General features: G+C 35.7%; 1 protein-coding gene across 3 annotated transcripts; it reads right to left on the bottom strand.

Annotated features, from left to right (window-relative positions):
* Nucleotides 1-4,903: 4,903 nt before the first annotated feature.
* LOC124359204 lies at nucleotides 4,904-12,467 on the bottom strand. 3 transcript variants are annotated; one of them, XM_046811763.1, is made up of 3 exons: nucleotides 12,311-12,467; nucleotides 6,831-8,709; nucleotides 4,904-6,773 (listed from the first exon to the last, which is right to left on the bottom strand). In XM_046811763.1, exons 2-3 carry the CDS (start codon nucleotides 8,621-8,623, stop codon nucleotides 5,123-5,125), a joined length of 3,444 nt encoding a protein of 1,147 aa, XP_046667719.1. In that variant the 5' UTR covers nucleotides 8,624-8,709; nucleotides 12,311-12,467; the 3' UTR covers nucleotides 4,904-5,122. The 3 variants fall into 3 exon arrangements, with proteins under 3 accessions (XP_046667719.1, XP_046667720.1, XP_046667718.1); XM_046811764.1 differs by having other exon boundaries at nucleotides 6,888-8,709; XM_046811762.1 differs by having other exon boundaries at nucleotides 4,904-8,709.
* Between the last annotated feature and the right edge of the window lie 161 nt (nucleotides 12,468-12,628).

The following is a 12,628-nucleotide window of genomic DNA, read 5'->3' as shown; positions in this document are numbered from 1 at the left end:
CTTGTTCTTTTCTTAATATAATACTGTACCTACTTTGCTGAATGTACAATTTTACAAATTCTACTACTACCAGTAGTAATATTAACCCTTTGTACTCTATATATTTGAATACCTGAAGCATGTCAATCCCCTCCAATAACAGTGTACAGTTGTTTAGCGCTCTAGTAAAGAATATAAATACTACATTTTGTTTATACATTATATTCACACAGAATTTATTCTCACTTTACCAAACACATCAGATTCATCCAACTTCTCATAGTCAATATTTTTGTTTTACATACTCATCTAGACAAATAGTTGTAAAAACGAGTCAAATATTAGATAAACCTACTTCATATATTTTGGTTTAAAAATTAAGTAAGAAAAGTCTTTCAGCATCTTTTTGAAGTTCCATTGGGTGCTAAGGTCTGCAGGTAAGACAAATGATTAAAACAAAATCCTGAAAATGAAAAATTCTATGTGGAATGCAAGGACTATACTATTGCTCTCTGCAAAGTTGCAAGCAATTCACATAAATTCCATGAGGCTCCATCATATGTTACAATAATATACTGCAATATTTGTTGCACATGTTACATCATGCATTTGTCCACTCTCAATGTCTGTCTAAGCTGGATAAATAAGTTTTGTGTGAAACTGATATAACGGACATAAGCAATTTAATTCATTAGTCGACCTGACACACGCGGGCCTGAGAATGTGGCTTTGTTGGTAATACTCAGAAGTATTAGATCTGAGGCTGGATTTTGTTGGTTTACCAGTCACTAACTGTCAGACTAAAAGAATGTATTCTGATCCTGAGTGATGTGTGTTTTAACTAGTATATAGTGTAATTACTTAGTTTACAAAATGCATTGTGGTTGGTGAGAAATTATTGTATTTGTGATCAAGAATAATTCCTAGGTACTGTAACACACGTTCAATTATATCACAGTTGAGTGGCTCAACTACTGTGAGATATAACTTTCCCCCAAGAGTTCTAAAAATAAATAAAATATTAATATTACATCAATCCAACTTGTGTTATATGCAGCAGTTGTTAAATGTTTTACCTTGAATTAGGCCTATCTAATTAATACAAATTCAGACATAGTGAGATTATTCTATAGTACCGGGTGTTCTGTGTTCTTCAAATTCACCCCCAAAATCAAGTTCTAGTTACGCCACTGTCACAGTTGAAGTTAACCCTTTCCGGGCCAGGCGGCAATATATTGCCGCCATAGATCGCGTTTGAAAAGTACCAGGCGGCAATATATTGCCGTCGGTGACATACGCGAAAAGCGCCAGGCGGCAATATATAATCGCCTTCATATTCGTCGTTTTCTTAAATAAATACAACGTCAAATGATTAAAGTTTTATGTTTTTTTTATTCCCTGGTATATTTGTAGATAATTAATATGAATATCATTTTATTTTGGAGGTCTATGCATTTTTATTTCGTAATAATTGTCACGTGACATTATCAGCTGACTCGATCTATTGTTGTTAATTCTTTATGCTTTAGTGTAATCGTACTATTGTATGCTGAATTCTTCTTCATTATTTTATTTTGTGGTTGTAAATATTAGTAGTGTTAGTAGTTACGTGCTTAGCTATTGTGTGAAGTAGTTACAATGACTGACAATTTGCGATCTCACGGGAGTGAAATTGTAAGTAGAATATTTGTAAATAGAAAAAGTGTAAATAAATTTCAAATAAAATTGTGTAAATATTTCTTGGTAAATAGTGTTTTTAACTGTATTGTAACTGTTTATGGATCCTACAATCATCTGTTTGTAGAATATTTGTAAATAGAAAAAGTGTAAATAAATTTCAAATAAAATTGTGTAAATATTTCTTGGTAAATAGTGTTTTTAACTGTATTGTAACTGTTTATGGATCCTACAATCATCTGTTTACCATAATGTGAATATTTATTTTGTTTCTTGCAGTGTAAGAGTCAGTTGCTTTATCACTTGTTGCGAAGTACAATTATGCATATTTTTACAAAATGTGTCCATAAAAAATTTATTTATGAGAGAAATAACACAAAATGTTGTATGGTTGTTCCTTTCTAAATGTACAATATAATAAAATAGCTTCCCACGGTAAAATTATTTTTCCTTTTTTAGTTATTTAAAAAAACAAATAAAAAAATAAAAAAAATTTTATGTAATCTATTAAAACATTATTTTTTAAAAGTTTAAGTTACTTAAAACTACATCTATATATTTTTTTGTTGATAGTATATATCCATACGAGTAATTTAGTGCAACTTTTGGGTAATTCTCTAATTTTTATGAAAAGTTATAAATTTTAATCTAAGAGACTGCAAAATCGCCAATTTTAGCCTGGCACTTTTTACTAGTCATAAGGGGATATGATATGTGAAAAAATTTTGTAACATCTCATATTTGGTCCTGGCCCTGAAAGGGTTAAACAACCCAAAAACAACTAAAAACAAAAACTACTAACCAACAACAAACAACTAAAAATAAACAACTATAAACAACGCTATAAACAACTGAAAATTGACAAATATGTCAAGACTATTTTTCTTTTCCTTGGGGCGGCCTACTGCCATGCACTTAAGCCTCAAGGGCTTTTTGCGCACCGGAAACACACCATGAGGTCTACGAGTCTATGATTTCAGCAGTTCCACAAACCGCTGAAAACAACCTATCAGGTCCTCCTGGGGAAATTCACCACCCTTGTCCAAACTACCAAAGATGGCATACCGCTCCCTTGCTATTGAAGGGCAGTCAAAGAGCAAGTGTTCAGCAGTTTCATTCTGCTCATCACAGATTCTGCAGAGCGGATTCTCCTGAAGCATGCCGACTCTGTGAAGATGCTTCCCGAGAAGACATTGATCTATTTAATGAGAGAAGGTCCAACGCCACTCTGGAGGAAGGCGACTGTAATACCAATTTTCAAGCCCGGATGCAACCTCCACCTTCTCTCATGCTCCGCACGAACCCATTTCGAGACAGCCCTAAAGGATTCACACCTTGAAACACCGCAGAACTGTTGAGGGCCCGTCATAATTGACGCTGAGCCTCGGTTGGCCAGGGCATCAGCTCTTTCGTTCCCAGGGATCCCACCATGACCAGGAACCCAACAAACGGTCACATTGTTGATTCTGGCAAGGGAGGAAACGGCTTGATAGCAATCCCAAACTAGTTTGGATTTGATCACACAAGAGTCCAGCACCAAGAGTGTGCTGCCTGACTGTCCGTAAAAATATTAATCGTCTTGCTCCTATATCGCAGACGAAGATTCTCACGAGCACATTCCATAATGGCTGCGACCTCCGCCTGAAAAATTGTTGGATACGAACCCATAGGGACCACCAGCTCCCTACATGATGTCATTCCCACTGTTCCAGCGCCTGTGCCGCTTTTTGTTTTAGAGCCATCTGTGAACCATTCAAGCTCTGCTGGTGGAAGATATTTCCTTCCCTCCGACCAATCATCCCTAGAGGGTATAACAATCCTAAAGGGTTTGTCAAAGGAAAACTTTTGTGGCATCTGATCAGAGATCATATGCAGAGCATCCTCCTGAATCAGGATGCTAATTGTACAGTGCCCACTGCTGCAGCCCGACCAGAGTCCCATCTGCAGAAGACAGTAGGCACTCCTTCCTGGCCATAGGCCGAATAACGATGTCCAGGGGGGCGAGGTTGAGACAACAGTCTAGAGCTGCAGCTGGCGCACTAGGAAAAGCCCCAGCGATAGCAAGGCAGGCCATCCTTTGGATACCCGCCAGACGAGCTACACCATCTTGGCCTCCCGTTTTTGGCCACCAAACAACAGCTCCATACATTAGTGCAAGTCTGACTACGGAAACATAAAGCCAGTACAAGAGCCTCGGCTTTAGTCCCCAGGACCCACCTATCACGTGTCTGCATTGCATTAGAGACCATTTCCCTTGGCGATGACCCTTTCTAAATGAGGTCTTTAGAACCCTATCTAGGATCACACCTAGGTACTTGACCTCGGACTTCAGCTCAATGGAAGAGCCTCTGAATAGAAATGAACCTACGCGCTCCATCTGTCGCCTCCTGGTAAAGGCAACCACAGCAGCTTTGGTGGGGTTGACAGTGAGGCCCACCTCATCGCACCAATTTCCCACCATGTTCAGAGCAACATTGGTCAGTTCCGTGACTGTTGTGTTGAACTTGCCACTCACAAGAATCACAATATCATCTGCATATCCCTGTGCAAAGACACCGCTACTATTCAAAGAAATTAGCAGGTCGTCCACAACTAGGTTCCACAGGAGAGGAGAAAGGACGCCACCCTGCGGGCAGCCCCTCATAGTCCTCGCACTAACACTTGCTCCCATGAGGGTTGTAACAACCACCCTGTCCGTGAGCAAGGTCCTTATCCAGTCACATATTTGACCATCAATACCACATCTTGAGACCGCATTGATAATCGCCCGAGTGGCTGTGTTGTCAAAGGCTCCTTCGATGTTCAGAAAGACACCTATGGCTACCTCCTTTGCTGCCAGCGTCTCAGTCCTGCATACCAATTGATGCAGGGCCGAATCGCATGACCTTCCTGGAGCGTAGGCATGCTGATTAGGATGTCAAGACTATTACACTAGCAGACACTTATTATAGCAGTGTTAATTTTCCAATTTTAAACAATCGGATTGTTATTTTAAAACATCCTGAAGAAATCGAATAAAATGTGTAACAATGTTAAATTGTTATAAAATAGCTTTCAGGATTCAAAGGGGAAATTGCATTAAAATGTAACTATTCAACACTATATTTTAAACTACTGCAACTCATTTATTGAATAAAACCAAATATTATTACACTTATGAAACCAACACTTGAACCAACAAATATTGGAATAAAATCTATGCTATTTTTATTTCATACAAAATTGTCTTTTTTTAATTGAAACAATCTTTGATATTTTAAATTAGTTTAATATGTTAAACATTGAAATGTGAGTTGTAAATATCAAACACAAGAATAAATAAAGATGGTAGAATTATAATTATTTAGTTTTAGTTTAGTTGCAATAAAACCTATTAATATTACTTCAGATAGAGTTTGTAAAATATAAGTTTTGTTGAATAGGTTTACGTAGTACTTGTAACACTGGTCACTTTCCATAAAGAACATCAGGCAGAACGCAACACTTTGAGAATATTCATGATCTGCTCATGTAGTGTGGTACCTAGGAAAAAATGAGCATATTTTTTTGCTTGGTGCATGTATTGAACATAACACTCACAAAGATCCTCTTTCTCCACATCACTTACTTCTGGTGAGGTCATTGGTTCCTTAGTAGTTGCTATTGAATCATCTCGTTCAATTTCTTGTGTCCCATCTCCAGCGCTTGCTAGTTTCTGATCCCTAGAGTTTGCTAGTGACCGGTCTCTAGTTTTGGCTTTTGATCGTCTTAGTCGGGGAAATCCAAAAAGTCGACTTGTACTTCTACTAGGCTTCTCTGACTCACGAGGTTTATTTTTTGCTTTACCTCGTGACACACTTCGGCTTGAAAACACTCTAAAAATATTGCTAGATTTCTTTTTCTCAACTTTTGGTGATTTACTGGTTTGTCTAATCACTTTTTTACGTTCCGCTCCTGTTTTACTTTTAGAAGATTTAAGGGTTTCAGATTTCTTCAACTGATTATCTTTGTTGTATTGAGTTAAAGTGGGTTCTGTGCTTTGTAAAAAGGAAGGACGATTCATGGATTTCTCATCCTCTTTGATGGATCTCGATTTACCTCTCGATGCCAATGTACTCTGTCGACTAGCAGTCTTCATATTAATGTCAGGTTTCTGAGATGATTTAGATCTTGAAAAATTTACCAAAGCAGAAGCAATACCCCTCAGTGAGGAATTTGATCTGGGTGGTGGTGGCCACGGTTCATTTTCGGATAAATCCTGAACAGCAGTAATCTTTTCCCCTGCAATATAAGTAGGCTCTCTAATTAATTCTTTTTTCTGATCTTGATCTTCTTCACTTATTATTCCAATATCCTCTAACACTCTGGAAGATCTCAGATTACCTTGACTATCTCTTTTACTTCGCTTTGTTAAGATAGGAGCTGCAGAACTACCTATAGATTCTTTACTTTTGATCTTTGCTACAACTTCTTTACTTTTTAATGATGCAAGTTTTTGTGTTTCTAACATGTTTGGAGTAATACTGATTCTTTTCTTTAAAGTTTCTGTGTCTCTTTTTACAGTATCAGTTCTAGACATTGTTGGGCTAACTTTTCTCGCAATTTCACTCTGTTTAATTACAGACATTTTTCTTGATGAAATCTTAGGAGATTTGTTTAATAACCTGCTGTCTTGGTGAGCCAATGTTTGTTGTACTGTTAAATCTTGTGAATTTGTTGTTTGTTTTTGTAGAGCATGGTCCAAGCTTCTGAAATGTTGTAAAGGATCAATAGGGATCATACTATTTTTGTGAGAATTGCTGGTAGTTTTTGGTGTTGTGGCTGAAGATCGCCTTTGTCGTTCACCATTTTTTATACTAGTTGTAGAAGCTTGTGAAACTACTATAGGAATAGTTATTTCTTGTGATTGTTTATTTCTAATTTTGGAGTCAACTCTACTTTTTCTATCTTCACTATTTGTTTTAAGGAATGCTGGTGCTTGTAAAATGTTATGAAATTGATCTTCTTGTTTATTTTCATTTATAGTACTAAGCCGTGTTATTGCAGATGCTTCTTTCACTTCAATTGATCTCCTGTCCGGTTCAAGATGACTTGCTACTGCCACTGAACCTCGTTTCCTACCTAACATAGTACTCTGCCTGTGTTCAGTAGATTGTCTTACTGATGGTGCATGTTTATCTAACATAGTACTCTGCCTGTGTTCAGTAGATTGTCTTACTGATGGTGCATGTTTATCTAACATAGTACTCTGCCTGTGTTCAGTAGATTGTCTTACTGATGGTGCATGTTTATCTAACATAGTACTCTGCCTGTGTTCAGTAGATTGTCTTACTGATGGTGCATGTTTATCTAACATTGTACTCTGCCTGTGTTCAGTAGATTGTCTTATTGGTGATGCACGTTCATTTCTAACTGGGGATTCAACTATGGAAGGCTTTTTAATTGATGTTGTGGTACTGTTCCGCATTTCCCTAAATCCTTTTTTTGTTGACATTTTATTAAAAATTGAAGATTTAATTGGATGCTTCACTGAACTTGACTTTCTTTTTTCTAAATGTTTATTTGGCCCTGTCATGCTGCTTCGGAGTTTTTCTGAAGTGTTATCATTTACTTTAATATAATCTTTGGTAACTGGATAGTCATCATGGAGGGGATCCTCAATTTCTTTATGTTCAAATGGGTTCAAATTTGGTGTTGATTTTCTGTTATCAGTATTTTTATCAACATCAACAATCACCTGGTAAGATAATTCAGTGACTTTTCTATTTCCCCTTGTATTAGTCAGAAAATTTGGTTTTGTACTTTCGGTATCAAATTCGGCATGATCAAACACTGAGCCAAGTATTGAACCTGCATATTGCAATCCAGATGGTATTTCAGGTGGTTTTTTATTGAGAGATACCTTGTTTTTCTCTGAACTGTCTCCGTATTTTGTAAAAATATTTTTTTGGTCTTGTAGGTTAGCAGCAAAAATCTGTATATTTCCCAACTGGGCTGGAGTTAACACTTCTGGTTGGACATTCTTACTAGCTGATACAGAGTTATCATCAATTGATTTATCCATAACTAAAACAGGCAAATAGACTGTATCTGATCCAATGCTTCCAGAATTTGTGTCTTTAAATGCCAAAATAGGATACTCATGAGTTTTAACCTCAATTTCGGATAGTTGTGATGTGCCTTCCGTGATATCATTATTTCCTTTAAAAACGGCTTTATGTTGGTTTGCTTCTTGATATGCATATATTTGATAATCTTTTCCTCTTTTTTGGGGACTTGGCTGTCTTTTATTCTTTTTTTCAAAGAGGCCCCCAGGTTTTTCTGCTCTTTTATGTTTACCTGGACTTTTGTCTCTTGATTTGGTTAATTCAAAGTATTTTTTATAGTCATATTCCTTTTCTGGCACAGTATAATAATAGCTTTCATAATCTATGCTCCTCCTTGGTGAGTGAGATCTCCTACCTTTATCCGTATACTCAATATCCTCATACTCCAACGGATACTGGATATATTTGTCAGGTGTTGATGTTAGCTTTGATCTTCGTTTCTTACTATATTCTTCTGGACTAAAATAATCGTATTCTCTTCTATCACGTGAGCGATAGCCACGTCCATGTCGTCTGGGTCCATATCTGTTTACAGACTCTTCACTCTTGCTTGGTGGTGCTTTGAAATGTCCAGGTTTACCTCTTGTTTCATCATAAGAAATAGCAGATGTTGTATAATCGTCATAAGTGTAAGAGTCCTCACCACGTCCATGATTGAAATCATATTTGTCAAAAAACTTAGTATCATAAGTATCACTTGTATAATAATCATCAAAATAATTCCTTCTTTTCGTTTTATATTCATAGTCTGGTCTAGTTTCATTACTCTCTGTTGTGTAGAAAATGTCTTGACTAGTAAAATCTGAACCAGTTGTTGTTCCATAATTTTCTTTGTCTTTAGTTGCTTTACTCTTTTTGAAATCTGATACCCTCTTAGCCATTTACTCTAACTTCTGTTCCAAAACCAAAACTATATAAATGCCAGTTTACTTTTATAGAAGAAGTGGTGTGTTCATGTGGTGCTGGTCTGAAACATAGACCAAACCCTTAGTAGATACATAAAAGCTACAAATATTATTTCAGTATCATGATGGACATTTTATGGGTTTATATGAGTTTAAATTTGAACCGACTGCCCAGCAGTTTCCATTCAACATTTCCCCAACAAATGTATTCAAAGAACCAAAACGGTTTGTAAAGAAAAAAATGAAATTACCAGATTTTAATATAAATGTGATATTAGTGTTTATTATGCTTTTTTATATGGGGCATTGAGCAGAGGTTCATTAAGCGGATCTAATCATCATACCCTTATAAATTTTTATTCCAAACCTCTCTGGCATTAACAACAAGGGGAAACTAGCCATAAGAAAGTTAACCTAACTGATAAAGAAAAACTTTTCTTAAGTCTAGTAAGAAAGCTGTCTGCAACATAAGGTTAAGCATACACAAATATTAAAAATAAATTAATGGGTGGCGATGAACGTGCTCAAGTCATGGTTAACAACATAATAAGTTGTATATTATAAACGAAGGCATATACCTGTGGGTTCAGAATGACTGGAAAAAATACGAACCATGTCACTGAACAAAACAAGTGCACTCTGAACAACACATCCACACCCACAAGAGATTATAAAAGACTGGTCTTATTACATTGCGGTGGTCATCTCCTGAGTCTGTAAAATAGGTCTTGGATCCGTAATTATTAAGGTGACAGTTCTTTAGCCATCTGAGTGGCCTTGTCCCTAACACAGCAAGCTTTAATGCTTAGTCAACTTGGACATATAATGAGTTAAATTATATTATTCAGTTTTGCCGTGAACACATAGTTACTTACACAATTAAATCCAATAAATTACAATTACCATTCTTCGATTGAATTAACGAGTCCAATCCTAATCGACACTTGACAACCTGTTTTATGGAAACTCAATCCTAGAAATAATTTATCGGCCAGTCCCATTTCTCCTGTTCGTCCCATTAATAATTCACACCATATTCATATGCTGCCCAAAATAATTGTGTCTTGTACTAATATTCATCACCTCAAAGTGACGCTGGACCTGCCCAAACACTGATTGGTGGTTCATACTGCGTGTGGTTTGGTCACCTCAAACTATGACCACACTCCCTGGTGGTCACCGAGGCAACTTGGAAAATTCAAACTTGAAAGAAAGATAAGGGACTGCAATAATCTGTTACTGTCTGATAATCCGGGCGGGATGAACGGTGCAACATACATTATTATTTATGCTCTAAATCTGGTGTACCTAAATAAACTTAGATGACCCTACCTTTAATTAATGAAACTGCTAATAGCAAGGTATGGAAATAGTAACAAAGATAATTTCCATCTGCTACCATGTGTCACTAATCTTTATAATTATATATATTTCTTGTGTTCGTGTGTATGTGACTGAACTCCTAAACGACTGGACCGATTTTGACGAAATTTTGTGAGTGTTTTCAATGGAATTTGAGAACGGTTTAGATTCACAATTTGGTCCAATTTAAATTGTTTATTTAATCAATATTTAATTTATAAACTGTTATTGATTTTGGAATGTTTTACCTTCGATCCGGCAGACTGCGCTACCACACGTAATACAAAGTAAACTGATACTTAACAGATGTTAATACTTTCAGCTGCAGTTCATCAAAGAGGCAGAAAAATTTTGTTTACATTTAAAATTTAGAAAATTATTATTGTAATGTAATGCAGATTGCATAGAAGAAGTTATTGCCTAATTTCAAATTTAGATTACACCAATGATCAATAACCTATCTAATGCAATGAAAATACTATTAAACGTTGTTATAAAAACCAGTAAATGTCTGCACATAAGGTAATCGAATTTGGTTGGATCGAAGGTAAATGAAAAAAGCCGAAAAAAGATGCTTTATGATCGAAATAGGTTTTTGTTGATACATTTTCTTGATCAGAGCACAAGGCAAACACCACAATAATACTGGAAATATCTTAGACAGAAAATTAATTTTAACAGACCGAATTTGATTCTTTATAACCTAATTAGTTTATTGAAATTCATCCATATAAATTAATTGTACTGAATAACTTATCAACACCTAGCAAAAACCACGAAAGATAGACATTAGTATTTAGAATGTGATAGAAAAAGAATACGTGAATATAGTGTATTGTTTTTCAACAGGAAATTGCGAGTGAAGCCGCGGGCAACTGCTAGTTACTCATATAATTCTGTCTACCGATAATAGATAGGGTTTTGGCCTGAACTCCTTTATTAGAAGAGTTTGATTAGGCTGCCTTATCCTTTCCAGCTTTTGCCATTTTGTTTTACATTGAATGTTCGGGAGAGGGGGTGGGCTCAGAAAGTGTCTGATATAGTACGGTAGAAGAGTGCCTTCAGATGATTTTCTATTGACTTTGTTGGTTTCAATTGATTCTTGTAGATACTTTTTCATTGAACCTCGTCTCGTTGTGACCAGAAGAGTGCACATTTCCAGAGGATCAATTATTTACTGTGGATCCACCACCAGATTTCCTCTAGCCAGACCAAACCAGCTTCGATGAGAATATTGTTAACTGATAATTTATATATGATTCTGAAAGTTCCCCAACTATAAACTTGAACCTAGCGATCTATATACCCTGACACCCTGCCTACTCTAGACATTAGCAGCACAATGACCTGACACAACCTCCGCTCTCCACTTACCTATCGTTGGCAGGAATCAGCCTACCAGAACCTGTCCAGGAGTATTTCAGATAGGAGGCTCCCAATGTTAAAGCTATGACTAATTGGTCGGCCCAAGTGGCTACTGTGTTCGCTGCCCCTGATAGACTACACGCCAAATTTAAATCTATAGTGGCACTCGCCATATATTGTATAGTTGATCTAGTAAATAAATATTACTTATATTTTTTAATTTTTTTGTTTTTACTGGTAGAGGGGGCTCTGCACCAGAGCCCTTGTGGATGATATATGACCTTTCATAGTGAATCTATCATAAATATTTTTCATGAAATACTAATAGCACTTCAAATGATTACTAAACAAATAATGCTTACTAGCTGAAATATGCAGAGTTAGCCATTGCACCGAAAAAATTCATGTGTGGATGGACTTGTAATGGATTACATACTTGATACCTTGTATTATCATCAGATAATAGCTGTTCAGCTCTTCCTATTTTCTACTATGTTCCGAAAATCAATAGAGTATCTAGGACCTAAAATTTATAATAGATTGCTGATTATTTAAAAACTAGCCATTCCCTTTCATCTTTTAAAAATAAGCTTAAAGACTTCCTTGTAAAAAACTGCTTTTATTCACTCTCTGATTTTTTTTCCCCACTCATCCATATCTGTAAAACATCAGAGTACTGACATTTTTAATCTGTTGCTTAGTTTCAATTAGTCAGATTTATTATCACGATAATATAAACACATTTTTAGATTACGTTTAGCATTTAGTTGCATTATGTATAGCAGTACTGACTATTCATGATACATGTAAATGTCCTTGAAAATAAATGATTTTGACTATAACTGAATTAAATGTAGGATTACTTGGTCATATGTTAACAATAACCACAAAATTCCACAAGTTAATTAGAATAAGTTATATTCTTGAGTAACATACCTGAATGTTTATGTAAGTAAAATAATTAGGTATTCACATAATTGTATTCACATTACCTCTAGGGTTTTTATTTTACATTTGTTTTTTTATGTGAATAAAACTACAAAAATTTTGACTAGGCCATGGTTTTGGGAACACACTAATAGGAGTAGGAAATGTAATGTTGTGACAGATGTTTCAGCTCACATATGTCTAATAAAATTGACAAGAATGTTAAAATATACACTTCTTTGTCTAAATACAGTTTGCATTTAAAAATATCTTTAAGCAATTATAAAACCAGGCGTGTGTACAAAAATTACCCTCTCTTTTTTAAAT

Source organism: Homalodisca vitripennis, chromosome 4, assembly GCF_021130785.1.
Source record: "Homalodisca vitripennis isolate AUS2020 chromosome 4, UT_GWSS_2.1, whole genome shotgun sequence".
NCBI lineage: Eukaryota > Metazoa > Arthropoda > Insecta > Hemiptera > Cicadellidae > Homalodisca > Homalodisca vitripennis.
The sequence above is the reverse complement of the archived record's forward strand: the minus strand, read 5'-3'. Positions and strand labels throughout refer to the sequence as shown.

Coding starts and splice junctions, on each gene's coding strand:
- LOC124359204 (XM_046811762.1), bottom strand. CDS start 8,623: ATGGCTAAGAGGGTATCAGATTTCAAAAAGAGTAAAGCAACTAAAGAC.